Below are 17,491 nucleotides of genomic sequence, written 5' to 3'. Positions count from 1 at the left end.
GTCTGAGACATACAAATGTACCCACAAGTGATATGTACATTTACTGTACGCTGATATTTGTCAGAAGTTTTCTATTTAGATTCAATTTTTTTCGTCCAGGAAGGACCTCCAAATCTCACAGATTTTCATCCTTTCAGGTTGACATCTCCATGTTTGTCAGCTGTGTTTCCCAATGTCGTGGAATGACTTCCATCAATTATTGTTTAAATGTTTTCCATAGCTAGTGCTGGGTCAATTGTTTAATATATAGGAGAATGGGCTGTTTCCACATTGCTTTAAAAAAAAACTTCTTCTGCTTCACATGTTGTATACTTTTTGACATGTTTGACATTTTGACTAAAAGTAAATGTTCCCATGGTATTACAGCCCATGTTTCCTTAGCGGTGCTCTACCCAAAAGGCACCATACGGTGCTGGATGTTGTTCTTATGGAGCAGCACCTCTTAGTTAATACAGTATGGGCCTGCTACATATCAAAATTACAGCACAACACATCTACATTATAGTACAACACATCTACATTACAGCACAATATATCTACATGATAGTACACTGTGCACATATTAGCACTGAACACTGTTTAATAATCTACAGTATGTTGTGATACATTGTTTTATCACTGATATAGCATCATATCCAATGACAGATCCGATCTGTAGAATATAAATCAATCAGAACAATACAGATTGAATTTACCTTAAAAAAAACACAAGTGCTTCTAAATTTATCTTTGCACTTTACATTGGACTTTTCACTGCTTATTTAAAGGTTGTTGTTGAATCGCAATGACAAACAGCAGTAGAATACAGAGCAAGGACAAATGTGCTCATTGATTTTTTTTTGTGGCCATTTGTTGCCTACATTAGAAGTGGTATGTGATGAACCTGCAAAGTGATATTAAAAATGATATTAAGCATTCAAATGGTTTCTTAAGGGTTCTCAATTTTGAGCACTTGGGAAGTGATTTGTTCCTGCCCATATATTCTTTATCATACATACAATGAATTGTAAAGACTTTGCTGTGCTCGATATAATGTGATATAAATCTTTCTATGTAACACACAGATGTGCGTCTGTAAACATGTATACACTGTCTCTTTCTACAGCAGCAACTTGGCTCACCGATATTATCTCGCCACCGACCCCGTGACAGGAGATCTTTATGTTTCCGATACAAACTCACGCAAGATCTATCGTCCCAAGTCATTTGTGGGTGCAAAAGATTTGACAAAAAATGCCGAGGTCGTCGCTGGAACAGGGGAGCAATGCACGCCGTTTGACGAGGCGAGATGCGGAGAAGGAGGAAAGGCTGTAGATGCGACGCTCACAACTCCGAAAGGTGACTTCAACTTACATAAGCCTTTGTAGAAAAATCTCCTCTGGTGCCAAGGCCCACAACCCAATACTCTTCGTTGGCATTCTGGCTTCACACACACACACAAACACTTTGAAATTCACCAATGAGCCATTGCAAAAACATTTAGAGTGCGATGTGTTTCAATCCTTTTTTTTTCACTTAATATGGGGTTATGGCTCACATTTGACCACTTTCAAAAGAAAAAAAGGCACTTTGATTGTCTTAATAAAGACAATGATCACATACGAAGATTTGTTCTAAAAGCTTGCCAGTCCATTCTTTAAAATAAATATTTTGATGCTATAAAGATGACTTTTAATAATTACAAAGATTTATAATTAAAAACCAAATGACGGAATTACTAAGCTTCACCTTACAATTGCTACTTATTTTGCTCATTATCCTTGTCTGGCTTTGTGCCCGTGAAGTAGCATTACTTTGTCAGCATGTGACTCAAATAATTGACCACCAGGAGAGTGCAGGAGAGTGCTGCAAAGCAGAATAATAATTTGTGTTGTTGATTTTCAACATAAAAGCAATTTTGACTAGAGACAGAATTGGAAAAAAAGGATGGATCTATTTGTTTCCTTAAAACAAGTGGTTTTATGTGACTTTATTTTACAGTTAGATTCACATTTTTTTTAAGGTGGCAAAATCGGAAAGCTTTTTCGTCTTTTCAATGGTGGGAGAGACATTTTTGGCAGCCTGCCTCCTATTCCACAGCTTGGATGAGGGTTACCTTGCAGTCAAACTCGGGTAGTAGAAGGCTACAGTTATCTCTATTAAGCCAGAGGGAGAAGGCTGCAACTGTTTACTGTTCATCGTAGTCCATTGATTCTGTAAACATTGCTGAAAGCATTCCAGCTTTTAATGCTTTCTTTGCACGGGCAGATTCACAGTTCTTTGCAATTAATAAACCTTGAACAAAATGTTAGTGGAATGTAACTAAGGAGCACTTTGTATGTAAATAATAGTGAAATATTTTCTTGTGTTAAGGAATTGCTGTGGATAAGAATGGATTAATCTACTTTGTTGACGGAAAGGTCATCAGGAAAGTGGACCAAAATGGAATAATATCTACCTTACTTGGCTCGAATGACCTGACCTCAGCACGACCCTTAACCTGTGACACCAGCATGCATATCAGTGAGGTATTTCAATGCATAATATAATGATAGTTCAACGGCCAGTATAATCATCTTTTAGAGGGGCAGACACATAAATAAAATGCAATTAAAACCAAAAAGGGGCGCTTTTCCATTTCAACATAAATAAAATGGCAGGGCATGATATGGGCATGATTTTAAACAATTCAGCAAAATGATTAGGTCTGTGCTATGACTTCAGAGGTTAAATACAGTTAAGTGTAGTTTGATTATTGTAATGTGATGGCAACAATAGAGTAAAGACAACTAACTAAGTCATTACTGCAAGATCCACAAGGGAGATCAGTTCATTACATCTATTTTGGCTGCAACTGAATTGGTTTATAGTAGAAGAGATAAATCCTCTGGATTCTTTTTAGTGTATAGAGATTTGGTGATTAAACAAACCAAAAAATTATTCTAATGTACCGTATGTAGCAAACTAGGAAACATAGTATCCATTTCTTTACATGGATTTATTTTTGTTTTGATTAGCAATGGTTATGTAAATGCAAAATATATTTTAGACATTTTTTTACAGCTGTATGGCTACATTTTATTTATTTCAGGTGCGACTTGAATGGCCTACAGACCTGGCTATCAATCCAATGGACAACTCCATTTATGTTTTGGACAACAATGTTGTTTTACAGATCACGGAAAACCGCCAGGTTCGGATTGCCGCTGGAAGGCCAATGTATTGCCAAGTCCCTGGGATTGAGTACCTGATAGGGAAATATGCTGTACAAGCGATTTTAGAATCGGCAACAGCTATTTCCGTGTCTTATAACGGAGTCCTTTACATCACAGAAACTGATGAAAAGAAGGTCAACCGGATAAGGCAGGTCACTACCGATGGGGAGATTTCATTGGTTGCTGGCATACCGTCAGACTGCGACTGCAAAAATGATGCCAACTGCGACTGCTACCAAACTGGGGATGGTTATGCGAAAGATGCTAAGCTCAGTGCGCCGTCATCTCTGGCAGCATCACCGGATGGCACATTGTACATTGCAGATCTGGGTAATATTCGGATCCGGGCTGTCTCAAGGAACAAACCCTTCCTTAACTCAATGAATTATTATGAAGTTGCCTCTCCGGCAGACCAAGAGCTTTATATTTTTGATGTCAATGGTACACACCAGTACACCATGAGTCTAGTAACGGGAGACTACTTGTATAACTTTAGCTACAGCAATGAAAATGACATAACGGCTGTTACTGACAGTAATGGCAACACCCTTCGCATCAGACGGGATCCAAACCGCATGCCAGTAAGAATTGTCTCGCCAGATAACCAAGTGATTTGGTTAACTATAGGTACCAATGGATGTCTAAAAAGCATGACTGCTCAAGGACAGGAACTGGTATTATTTACCTACCATGGCAACAGTGGACTTCTGGCCACTAAAAGTGATGAAACTGGATGGACAACCTTCTTCGAGTGAGTAAATATTCAAATTTTTCTGATTTCAATATGCAGTTCTATTATACAGTCAGATGGGATTTATCGTTTAATTTGCAGTCTATTGAACTCAGAATAAATCGTTATAGAATACAAATGAAAAAGTACAGTATTAATATGGTACAATATTAACATGTGGAATATATCATTTTACTTCTGAAAGGTTTGGAATGAGGACAGGAAGGAATGTAGATAAAAGAAGGTTGCGTTGGCTGAGATAAATAGGTGTTCGCTAATTTGAGTATTACATGCACAGGAAGGAGAAGCAAATCTAATACTTCACTGGTTAATAGTATCTTTTGGAATGAAATCAAGTTACACATTTCAGTTATCACCAAATATATGTACTTCATGTAACCAATGTTGGTTATTGTGACATAAATTAGAAATGTAATATAACTTATTTAATGTGTGGTTGAAGCCTATCTCGGCTTCAAATTGCAAAGGCAGTCTGACTACTGTATCCTCACACTGATAAGACCAAAAAGGCTGAAACAGCTGTCTGTGAGTAGGTTTTCTGGTTATGCACTTCTTAAATCCAGGCTGTGCTGAAAAGCTGAGTAATGCGGTAGGCATAAGTTTATAAGGGTTCATGTTAAAATGGATTTGAAGAAAAAAGCGATACTGCGTGTTCATTTGCATGTCATTGCCCAGAATCCCTAGCTGCATTGGAAGCATTGTATGTTAAGAGATAATGGGGAAAGGCAGGGTTGCAGACCTGTCAGAGACATGTGAATGTGCTCACAAGTGGCATTTTTATTCAATGTAATATCCAAATGATATCTTAGAATAATTTGAGGGTGATGTTGGAGGTTGGTGTAGAAGATACATTATTATTTTATTATCATTTCAGTTTCCAGAAGGAGTTTTGATTATTTGCATTCTCTTAGCAGATGTTGCAAATTAATCTCAGCCATATGGTGTTTCCAGAAAGTTGTGTGTCTGAGATGTTAAGAGACCTCTCTTGAACTAGAAGTTATATAACATAAATATGAAGATCGTTCAGGCTTCATGCTATGTTTTATTTCCCTGTATTGCTGAGGTAATCTAGATTCAGTTCTTCACTGTTCTACAAGAAATTAAATCATTTTAGGAAATGGTACATTTTTTTCTGCAGCGTTTTTTAGTAAACCATGTTTGCATGCTCATATATTTTTTTACAGTATTCAAACATTTTGTGGGGTGGATGTAATGGTGATATTAATCTTAGTTTCCAGCCTTGGTAGAATCTAAAACTACCCACAGATGAAATGGATCATTTTGTATAATACCACTTTCAGACAATTACACGTATAAAGATGATTTCCTTTCTACCATAACAATATTTAATCAATATTGTAATGGTTCAATACTCCTATCAAACCATTATACATGGGAATAAGCAAATGCACCTTTAAAAAAAAAAATATAAACAACATAATTTACTACTATGTCTCTCAGATCCCCAAAGCACTTTGCAAAAAGCCCTTTCAGCCATGAAAATGACATAACTGGAAATAGCAGGGGTTTATACAAACAAGCATGGAAATTGCAAATTGGGATTGAATTGATTTTATTCCTCAGTGACAAATTTAATGTCTGCTTGCATTAATATCAATAGTGGACACCAAGGAATTCCAGTGGATCTCAACTATTCATTGCCAATCACTGTCAGTCATTATTTTAGTGTATACAAAATGTTGAGGGTGACTTCTTTGAATTTCCAATTAAAATCTCAGATTTATTCCTGTACATGATCAGGACTTCAGGAATGAGCAAATCAAGTTGAGATGCGTAAAAAAAAAATATGGACTTGATGTATTAAGCATTGCTATTCCATAGTACACCTTTCCAGAGCCAGAGAGTATCTTTTGTAATAGCACCATTTAGTAAATATGGGCCAATGTACCTATAGCATTTAGTATTCTTTATATTAACGAAACGGGTACAAAATATATTCGTTTTTCACAGGATTCAAAGCCAAATTGCTATTTGTGGGGTCATTGACTCTTTCTAAGGAAGCCAATTACACTGATGAGCTATTTCAAATATATATATTTAATTTGCCTGATCTGTGGGACTACTCCTTAAAAAACAAAACGATGTCTATGGACAGAAGGGATTAGGATAAGAGGGATTGCAGGGGAAAACGGCTCCTTTTAAATAATGCACAGCATTAAAATATACTATTGCTTCAACCTTATGGCTCCTGTATGGAAATGTGTAAATGAAGAATGAGTATGCAACAAAATGCATGAAATGAATATCCCCTTCTTCTTTCGTGGTTCTGCCTATTGATTTGTATATACAGTATAACTGAAAGTTATCATCCACAAAGCAGAGTTTTCTCAAGTTTTGAAATAAACAGAAAATAAATATTGGTGTTCTTTCAAACTTCTCTTGGCATACAGAAAATATTGTTCTAATTATATAGGCAGAGGTGTACTAGTACATTCAAAAGAAAATCATTAAACTCTTTTCACTTTGAAATACCCTTAAATTTGTAGCTAAAGGCTACAGTGAATCAACCTACCATCAGCCTTAGACTATTATAGTTAGAAGGAATGTACTGTTTGGAAATAACCTTGATGAAAAAATCGTTAGACTGCACACTTATACACCGAAGGACATTTTGATGTATCCCATATGCATATGCTCCTAGTAGCAGTGTTAGCCATGGATTTCTAGGCTGTGATTATTGAACCGACATAAAAATGATGCAGTAATGATTTGGTATCATATTTATAGGGCACCATACTAACTAGCACTAAAGAATGTGTAAGAGAAATGAATACAAATTATGACCAGCCTTAGCTGGGAAATACGCCAGTAAATAGCTTTCACTTGTTGTTGAGCTTATTCTGTATGTGCACTCTGCTTTGTGGTATCCTGGCCAGCACACATACAGAGGATGCAACGCACGTGAACCGCAAGTGGTAGAAATGTGAGATGAATGTTCTGTAGTTTATAGAATGTAGTCGTACGTCATTTATAAGACTTCCGGAGTGGGGCAAGGGAGTAAACACAGCCCACCGATGGGAGAGCGGAGACTAAAACGGGTTTTGGTAACATTTCAGGGTTAATATTGTGGAGTTCAAAATATACAAATCTTTCTGGACATTACTTGCCAAGAGCTTTCCATTGGGTAGAAAAAAGGTTGTAGGAGATAGTGTGTGACTTGTGAATTAGATAACATTCCATCACAGGCAAATGGTTTTCTAGCGCATTCAACACGTAAAGGCCAATATTTACAAAGAAGGGCTGCTCCAAAATACACATTACAGCTCTGGAAGATCTCGTGCAGCACATTCAAGTAGATGGCCCTTTAGGGTGTCTTCTGACACCAGAAGGTGTCTAATGGAATAGCACCGCTTAGTAAACATGAGCCATACATTCAAAATAGTTTTTTCATTATTTAATAAAGACATCACTGTGAGACTCAGGATGGCTTCTTTATTAATCTAGGGAAACAATAAACTGCAGTAAAATGAAATGCAATGATTCGTTGCAGTGGATTACAGTTTCCATTCTGGTATTCTTTGTCTATGTAAACCTAGTTAAAATTAACATTTTGTCAAAAGTGACAGTTGTTTAAATCTCTGCAACACATTGCTGAGCATTGTGATGCCTCCCCTCTGTACTATTGTTACAAAATAGGATTAGTGGTATTAGAGGTATAATACAGTAGTATTTCACCATTACAGATCAAGACCTAGCTTTCTTTTTAAAGAAAAAGAAATGGCACAGGATTCATACAGTAGTTTCACAAAACAACCAGCCTTTCTGGAAATGTCAATCCCCATACAATTGCTTTTCACCCACAACAATGCAAATACTTATCAACCCTCCTGCATTCTGCTGGCTGACCCTGAATCGGTACAAAAAAATCTAACTGGATGTGCCGAATGCTTTTTTGATTGTATCTGCCGTGTTTTACATGACTGTTATGAAATGCTCCTTGCCAGATGATTGCTTAATGCATTAAATTGTAGTCATCTTTCTATACATGTAGATTCCTCACTGCTTAGTGTATTTTGTTATTGTGAAGCCGCACATGTCGACCTTGAAAAAGGACTGGATTTGGTCTAAACCAGCGTTTTTCAGCAGATGTTTCCTATGAAGCCTTAGGTTCACCAGGTCCTCGGACATCCCTAAGGGGTTCCCTTTTCAGGTCATTTGAAAATTGTACCAAATGCAGAAGAATTTACAATGCATCTGATCTCAGACGCGCTATAAAAGAGGGTTGGGGTTCCTCACAATGCATCTGATCACAGACGCGCTATTAGATAGGTATGGCCAGTGGTTGACAAATCACCAAAAAATCTACTCGCCACACAAAAAAATCTACTCGCCACCTAGTACCAAACGTGTGCTGCTTGGGCCAATATTTACTCGCCCGGGGGTTAAATCCACTCGCCCGGGGCGAGCAAATGTATAGGTTTGTCGAACACTGGGTGTGGCATTCCTTACAATGCATCTGATCACAGACACGCTATCAGAGAGGGTTGGGATTCTTTACAGTGCATCTGATCTCAGATACACTATTAGAGATGGTTGGGGTTCATTATAATGCATCTGTTCGCAGACGTACTATTAGAGAGGGTTGGGGTTACCTATGTAACCCTCCCTGTCTGGCTTCTAGGGAGATTACATCGGTGTGTATTATATAGCTACTCCGCATGGGTTACCTTTGACTTGGGCTGGACTCAAGGCAGCTGGTTGATGAGGTAGCAAAGTTGTAGAATAATGGTCGCCAGGAACTTTTGTAGTACAACAATAATTTATTCCTGTCCCTAGGGCCCGCTCATACACATAGTAACAATGTTGTACTGGATTTTATAATAGACCTACATGAATACAGTTCCTCTATCCGTGCCCACTCTTAACACTCACATTAAAGTACTTTGACTTAGTTGCTCTGCGTTAGTGTGGGACCAAGCCGCCCTTGTTGCTTCGGAACAATTCATCAGTATTACTCGATTACTGTACTCTGGGCTCCTATGGGAATCCTGATGGTCTTTTCTTACTTCACCCAATATCTTTTGCCTGTTTGGGATCTGCCATTTCCATAAAGACTAATGAGGAATATTAGAGCTGATCCGCCGGCCCCTAGGATCCCTCTTTTCTGAGGCCCTCTGTGGCATGCGTATTCCTTTTCATTATTGAATCAGGATTCCATTCCTTCTTTGAGGGATCCTAACTTAAAATGTACTGTCTCTATCTTCAAAATAATAAACAGGTTGGCCTGGTCTATACTATTACTTTAGAAACATTACTGATCTACTCTCCCTGAGGCTTCTCTCCTCTTGTCCTCCTGGAACCTAATCTTCTGGAACAGTCTGCACATTACCTATAAATTGGTGCACAGGCAGAAGACACATTGCAGCCGTGGGTAGGAACTTCTCCCCCTGCCTTCCAGTCAGCTTCTTAATGCCGGCACACTGGTGAATACTGTCCCACTCCTCTCCTAACATTGGGAAGTAGTAGTTAGCACAGTCATTAGGCAGTACAGGGAGTGGGAAGAAGCCATCTCCACTCCCTCCGCACAGGGGAGAGAGGTAGAGCGGGCTGCTGGGGTGGTAAGCTGTTAAGGGGGTGCAGGTAAAGCACCGAAGATGGAATACAACAGTTGCCCACAAATGCTGTATGCACATTAAGAAAATCCCAATGATGCTTAAATAATAAAGTTCTTTATCAATATTTTAGATTATATTATATCACAATTCTGTAGTCATTTTGTTAAAACCCTTCATCTGCTAGCTCTGGCTGCAGTAGTGTAACCACCGTGCTGCTAAACCCTGCACTGTGGGCTGGGGGGGGGGGGAGGGGGGAGCACAGAGGGGCCCTGCTAGACAGTGCTGGAAGTTGGGCTCAAATTCCGTACTGGCTGCTGCTCTCTGCATCTGCTTGCTGTGGGGGTGAGGCCTTCACTGCACACAGGCCATTTCTCCTCCCCCTGCCTGTATACCCTCCTGTATGGCTGAGCACACAGACAGGGTCTTGGTAGCCTTATCCCTTCCCCCCCCCCCCCCCCCCCCCAGGTAAAAAAAGGTGTGTTTGTAGGGGGGATTGTGTCTGTGTGTGTGTGGGTAGGGGAGATTGTGTGTGGCTGGATTTTGTGTGATTGTGTGTGTGTGTAGGGGGTAATGTGTGGGTATGTATGTGATTGTGTGTGTGTGTGTGTGTGTGTGTGTGTGTGTGTGTGTGTGTGTGTGTGTGTGTGTGTGTGTGTGTGTGTGTGTGTGTGTGTGTGTGTGTGTGTGTGTGTGTGTGATTATGTGTGTGTGTCCTAGAACAGGATCTTCAGGCTACCAGCACTCCTCAGCCTGTTGCAACAATGTTGCGATCCCTTGGGGGTTTCTTGGCTTTAACCAGTTGCCTTGGCAACCCCCCCCCCTGCCTTTTACCAGAATGGACTGCTCCCCCTCCCCTTGCCAAGTGTTATTGTCCCAGTTAATTTCCCATCAGCCCAGACCAGCATGTTGTCTTTTAGTAAGTACCAGCAGCCATCCTGAGCAGTCATCTCTCCTATCCTGGTAAAGTCACTGATTTTTACCTATCCCTATATCTTGCATTTTTCCCACTTCCCCAATAGCTCCCCCTCCCCTCCATTGCCCTCATGTCCCTGTGTTCCCTCAGTACTTTTCCCCCCTTTTTATTTGTATGCTGTTGCCCCAAATAAACACTTCAGCAAGTAAGAAGGTTCCCTTGCTTTATATATGGATTGAGTTAAGCTGCCTGTCCCTATGGTCCAGAACAGTGTGTGTATGTGTGTGTGTGCGATAATGGGGAAAGACAGGGTTGCAGACCTGTCTAAGGCCGAGTCCATAGAAGGAGAGGCTGCGCCGTGACGTCGGCGCCGTGACGTTGACGTCAGTGCGTCGCGGGCGATTGGCCCAGCGACGTCACTGGCCCGCCTCCAACCACCTCTTCCCCGGCTCCCTTCACGAACGCTGGCTCGCCTGCAAGTCCATGGTTCAATTCCCTTTGTCAGCTCCTTGTGACCTTGGGCAAATCACTTCATCTCCCTGTGCCTCAGGCACCAAAAAAAATAAATCATAGATTGTAAGCTCTACGGGGCAGGGACCTGTGCCTGCAAAATGTCTCTGTAAAGCGCTACGTAAAACTAGCAGCGCTATACAAGAACATGCTATTTTTATTATTATTAATAAATAGTTTCTGTTCATTAAAACCTATATTTGAAAGCCAGTGAAAGCTGGAATAAACTAAATTTAAAACGTTTAAAGCTGCAGTGCAGTCTTTTTTTTTATTTAATTATTTTTTTTACTTCGTTTCATGTGTGCAATCTCTAATTACCTAAAGAACTGTATAGGTGCAGGTCAATTCGTTCTCCATGTATTGATAGGCGAAATTTGGTGACATAATTAGTGAAGGGATCTGTTTTTCTTCTGCTTCTGTCTCTCAGTGGAAGCTCATGAATATTCATGAGCACTCCTGCACTGACATGTGTTAAGGGAGGGCAGGGCTGACAAAGGGGTGTGCCAGGGCTTGTGGCAGGACATGAAGGGGCAGTGCCTTAGCAAATGCTTGTTAAAATAGAATACAAGAAAATTGGTCTTTCAAAGTTGTTGTTTTTAAAAACAGAAAATGCTAAAAGTATTTTTTCTTACTACAGAACTGATTTATTAAAAAAAACACACATGCAGGATATGGACTGAACTGCAGCTTTAAGTGTAATATATATTTCTGACCATTAACTTTTCTATTGATTCTTTTTCTGGTGATATCAACACTGCATTGTAACTTTATACGGGCCACTGGGTATGACTTGTTATTACAGCATTCCAAACAACAAGACCTCCTGATTGTTATAGCATAGTCTGTTATTATTACATCCTTCTGAATACAGATTAAAAGGGACATCTCCATAAACTGCAATATTATTATTACAGAAGCTGTGTGAGTGCTACAAGAGAGCCGGGTTCAAATTGAGATATAAAATGCAAATGTATGGTTCAAATATAAATGTAGGCTTTTAAAAGCATACTTGGCAGAAAAAAATGCACACATTTGCATTGCTTTATTTTTCCTCTTTCTCTTGGGTTTTAAACATTGTTATAGCTTGAAGGCTATAATTATATTTGCTACATCACACGTTTTGGCTTATCTGCTTGTCGCTGGAGCGTCATACAATGCACTGGATAATGAATAACGACAACTTAGTCTACCAATGAGCTAAAAGATTGTGAATTATTTTTTTTACATTTATAAATTTATAAATTGTGTTCACCTCACTTCTGTATTTGTATGTATGTTTGTCTTTATTTATATGGTGCCATTAATGTAAATAGTGCTTCACACTAGTAATACACGTGACAATTCTATAAATAACAAATTATACAAATCACATAATGGGGAAAAAGTGCTTCAGACATAAAAGTAACATTTAGGAAAAAGAGTCCCTGCTCCGAAGAGCTTACAATCGAATTGGTTGGTAGGAAGAACGTACAGAGACAGTAGGAGGGCGTTCTGGTACAGTAAATGCATCTTCAGGGGGCCACCGTTAATGTATGAGGTGTTAATTATCAGCCATGGAGCTACTCATATGCTTCCTTAATGTTTTGAGGTGGGTCTTAAAGGTGGATAGAGAGGTTTCTAGTTGGATATTGAGGGGAAGGGCATTCCAGAGGTGTGGGGCAGTCAGTGAGATAGGTTTAAGGCGTGAGAGGGCTTTGGATACAAAAGGGGTAGAGAGAAGATATCCTTGAGCAGAACGCAAGTCGGGATATTGTATAGCGAGACATTAGTGCTGAGATGTAAGGAGGAGCAGAAGAGTGTAAAGCTTTAAAAGTGAGGAGGAGCGTTTAGTGTGTGATATGGGATTTGATAGAAAGCCAGGAGAGAGATTTCAGCAAGGGAGACGCTGAGACAGATTTAGGAAAGGGTAGAGTGATTCTGGCAGCAGCATTTAGGATGGATTGTAGGGGAGACAGGTGAGAGGCAGGAAGGCCAGACAGCAGGAGGTTACAGTAAACGAGACGGGAGAGAATGAGGGCCGGTGTCAGAGTTTTAACAGTAGAGTAACAGAGAAAGGGGCGTATCTTTGTAATATTGCGGAGGAAAAAACGACAGGTTTTAGCTACCTTTTGAATGTGAGAGAGGAGTCGAGTGTGACCCCTAGGCAGCGTGCTTGTGCTACTGGTTGGAGGATAGTACTTCCAACAGTAATGTGAAAGGAGGTAGTAGGGCCAGGTTTGGGAGGAAGTATGAGCTCTGTTTTTGCCATGTTAAGTTTAAGGCGGCGGAGGGCCATCCAGGATGATATAGCAGAGAGACATTCAGAAACTTTAGTCTGTACAGCATGTGTAAGGTCAGGGGTTGAAAAGTACATTTGTTTGTTGTAAGCATAGAGTTGATATTTGAACCCAAGAGATGTGATTAGGTCACCTAGGAGAGTGTGTAAAGAGAAAAGAAAAGAGGTCCCAGGACAGAGCCCTTGGGTACCCCCACAGAGAGATCGATAGAGGAGAAGGATGTGTTTAAATAGAAACACTGAAAGTGCGGTGATAGAGGTAAGAGGAGATCCAGGATAGAGCTTTATTACGCAAGAGTATGGAGAATGTGAAGGAGAAGAGGGTGGTCCACAGTATCAAATGCTGCAGAGAGGTTGAGTAATATGAGCAGAGTGTAATGACCTCTGTCTTTGGCAGCATGGAGGTGATTAGTTATTTTAGGGAGGGCTGTTTCAGTCGAGTGAGCAGTGTGGAAGTCAGATTGTAGAGGGTCTAGGAGAGAACAGGTTTTGAGAAAATGGAGCAAGCGAGAGAATACAAGACATTCAAGGAGTTTAGAGGCAAAAGGCAGGAGGGAGACAGGTCGATAGTTAGAAAGACAGGTAGGGTCAAGCTTGCTATTTTTGAGTAATGGTATAACTTTTGCATGTTTTGAAGGAGGAGGGAAAGGTATCAGAGTAGAGGGAGGAGTTAGAAATGTGTGTGAGTGTAGGGATTATAGTAGGAACAATAGGTTTAAGGAGATGGGAGAGAATGGGGTCAAGAGAACAGGTAGTAGAGGGAGAAGAGGACATCAGCATTGACACATCCTCCCCTGTGACAGCGTAAAAAGAGTTAAGGAAGGCAGGAGGAGAGTTAGGAAAAGGTGTAGGATGGGAGGAGGATACAGAGGGGATGTCCTGATATATGGATTTCACCTTTTCCTTGAAATAGTCGGCGAAGTCCTGATGGAGGAAGAAGAACGGGCAGCAGAGGGTGGTCTAAGTAAGGAGTAAAAGACAGAAAAGAATCGGCATGGGTTAGACTTGTGCGTGTTGATTAGTGAAGAAAAGTAGGTTTGTTTAGCCTGAGAGAGGACAGAGTTGAAACAGGATAGCATAAATTTGTAGTGAAGGAAGTCTGCAAGAGTGTGAGATTTCCTCCAGAGGTGTTCAGAGGAACTGTGGGAATTTAGCCAGGTCTGGGGTTAGAAGGGTGAGAACAGCAGAGAGAAAGGGGGGCATGTAGATCAGGAGAGGAGGATAGGGCAAAGTTGTAGTTCTTGACCAGGTTTTGTTTGCCGTTTGTTATTTTGTTTGCTGTTTGTCAAAGTCTTGGGCTCGACTGAAATTAAGAGTTAAATCACAGACACTTTTGAAAGCTGCAACTTTCACAGTTTAAAGCAAGCTGTACCAATAGGCAAAATTCATACAGTATAATTATATATTTTTGAGGCATGATGGTAACACATTTCTGATTCGATGGATAATAGTGTTCGAGAAATCTATCACATTCCCAAAACCCGAAGTTGTCTAGTTGATAAGTCACACTTACAAATTGAACATGGTATGGTTCTTGTTGTAGTTGGATTTCACAGAAGTGTACAACGGTGATGATCCCCATTTATGTCATGACCATTATGGGTTGGTTTTTGCAGTTTTCATGTTATTAAAGGTTATTTCTATTTTATTTATTTATAAAATGTTTTACCAGGAAGTAATACCTTGAGAGTTACCTCTCATTTTCAAGTATGTCCTGGGCATAGAGTTAAATGAGAAATAATACATGGTTACAAATACATAGTTACATAAGTGAGCAGGGTATACATTATATACAAGACACTGCATGCACAGTTAAGATACTATATAGTATGGGCGTATGTAACAGTTACAGACCAGATTAAAATGTGAGACAGCCTTAGTTTTGAAAGAACTTAAACTGGTGGTGGATGTGAGAGTCTCCTGTAGGTCGATCCAGTTTTGGGGTGCACGTGTGCATTTCTAGGCCACTAGTCTACCAATTTACACCCCTGCATAGGGGATACAATGGTTTGGCTCCGATTTTGAATGATATTGTGTAGTCTGATTCCATCCTTCTGGAAGACCTGCTTTGTGAAGAGAATTATATTCTCTTAAAAGAATGTCGGGCAGCAAATCCGTGCTTTTAAAAAAAAATGAATGAGTAGTTTTAAACTTTATTTGATCTGAGGGTCATCCAGAGCTGAACAGCAGAACTTCAAGCCCTGTAAACCCTGTCAGTGGCAGAGAAATAAACACTTCTTATTTGAACTGGTAAATTGATGAAAAACAATATGGCTGCAGTATCAACTAACAGAAAGCTGTGACATCATCTCCAAGTGACGTTGCAACTTCCTATTGGGCGCCACTGCAAGGCTGACCACCCACCAGCAGTTCTTCTAGACAAGTATTCTTATTCGTGAAATTAAAATATTTGTTTTTCTCTTCAGCCGCAAGCCCCCTCCCTGGACTTCAGAGTCTTGTAGTTTAGCTCTGGGGGAACCCCTGTGTTAAACACAATTTAAAAAAAAAACTTGGTGGTGGCATTGCTGCTTTAAACCTTACACTCTGTTCAACATTCTTGTTTACTTCATCAAGGCCAACACAATTGTATCAATATTGTAGTCTGTCACTGTGCTATATGCAAATTGACATTGTGCATAACAGGAAGGTTTGCCAGTGGGTGTAAGCTAGGAGGCATTGCGCCAATGTTGATCAGAACCAGTAACAAAGAAAATCCCCCCATCTCACACCAGTATTAACACCTACAATGCCAGAAGAGCTTTTGCAATGCAGATGATACAATCCTATATGCACACAGCCATAGCCTCTCGCCCTTGAACACATACTTCAATCTGACTTTTTGAGACTCGAAATTTGGATCTCCCAAAACAAACTGTTTTTAAACACTGACAAGACTGTAACAATGGTATTTTGGACCAAGACTAAATTTTTTAAAGCTTCCAATGAATTAGCCCCAGATAAGAACCAACGCTAACACCACCCTAAATCATGTTACTAGTTTTAAATACTTGGGCATGTGGTTTGACTCCCACTTAACATTCGGGATGCACATTGATACCCTGACATCCAAAACCTATGCCAAACTAGGTGTACTTTACAGTAATAAATCCTCCCTAAGTCTGCTGGTCAGAAAGCGTATTGCACAGCAGATGCGCATGCCAATTATCGACTATGGGCACATAGTATACGGCTCGGCACCCCAAACCCACCATAGCAAACTTGACACCCTCTACAATTCAATTTGCCGTTTTGTTCTCCAATGCAACTACAACACACATCACTGCAAAATGCTCAAAGAACTAGCCTGGTCATCACTTGAGTCTAGGCGCAAAGTTCATCTTTCCTGTCTTGCCCTCAAATACTTTCTGGGCAAGCTACCCGTCTATCTGAACAAGCTCCTCACCCCTACCACATGCAGCACTTATCATCTGAGGTCTGACTCCAAAAGACTATTCATGGTCCCAAGGCTCAACAAAGTATCCGGCCGCTCCTCCTTCTCTTACCGTGCACCCCAAAACTGGAACAATCTACTGAAGACTCTCATGGCCACCACCAGTTTAAGGTCTTTCAAAACCAAAGCTGTCTCACATTTTAACCTGGTCTGTAACTTACATACGCCCATAATATATTATCTCTAAGGTTGTGCTTATAGTGCCCGCGACGGCAACGTGACGTCGCTTGAAAACAAATGCATTGTCACCGTCGCAAGCGCTTATAGTAAGCGCGACGCAATGCTGGCGGGGCAAATTTTTTAAGCCGGCCAAATTTGATTTTGTCGCCACATGTGACAACCTCTAAACCAATCAAAGACCTGGTCGTCCGCGACGTCGTCGCAAAGCGAATGACAACTTTTGCTAGCGGCGACGGGTGCATGCAATGTCTTGTGTATATTGTATATCCCGTTCACTTATGTAACTGTATTTGTAACGTATTATTTGTCATCTTAACTATATGCCCAGGACATACTTGAAAACGAGAGGTAACTCTCAATGTATTACTTCCTAGTAAAACATTTTATAAATAAATAAAATGCACTGCAGATCCCTCTGTGATTGAAGGGGTTAACACAGTGTATTTGAAAATTCACTCATACATTACATAAGTACCAATGCTTTGGTCAGCAAGTGATCATTATGATGGTCATTTTGGTCCTTTAATGTATATGTGGATCTCAGATTAACATTAGTAGTCCCGCCAACAGATTTCTCTGGGCCCAGGACAAGAGTTTCGTCCGCGCCCCCCCCCCCTCCATGTTGACAGTCTTGTGATCCC

General features: G+C 40.3%; 1 protein-coding gene across 16 annotated transcripts in view; it reads left to right on the top strand.

Moving 5' to 3' along the window:
- Positions 1–17,491, top strand: part of TENM3 (teneurin transmembrane protein 3) — an 816,371-nt gene that overhangs the window by 773,552 nt on the left and 25,328 nt on the right. For all 16 annotated transcript variants that reach the window (XM_075610837.1, XM_075610771.1, XM_075610754.1 and 13 more), the window contains 3 exons: positions 1,106–1,338; positions 2,353–2,507; positions 3,071–3,945. In XM_075610837.1, coding sequence (XP_075466952.1) covers positions 1,106–1,338; positions 2,353–2,507; positions 3,071–3,945 — 1,263 coding nt within the window. The remainder of the gene's footprint in view (positions 1–1,105; positions 1,339–2,352; positions 2,508–3,070; positions 3,946–17,491) is intronic.

Source organism: Ascaphus truei, chromosome 1, assembly GCF_040206685.1.
Source record: "Ascaphus truei isolate aAscTru1 chromosome 1, aAscTru1.hap1, whole genome shotgun sequence".
NCBI classification, from domain to species: domain Eukaryota; kingdom Metazoa; phylum Chordata; class Amphibia; order Anura; family Ascaphidae; genus Ascaphus; species Ascaphus truei.
The sequence above is the reverse complement of the archived record's forward strand: the minus strand, read 5'-3'. Positions and strand labels throughout refer to the sequence as shown.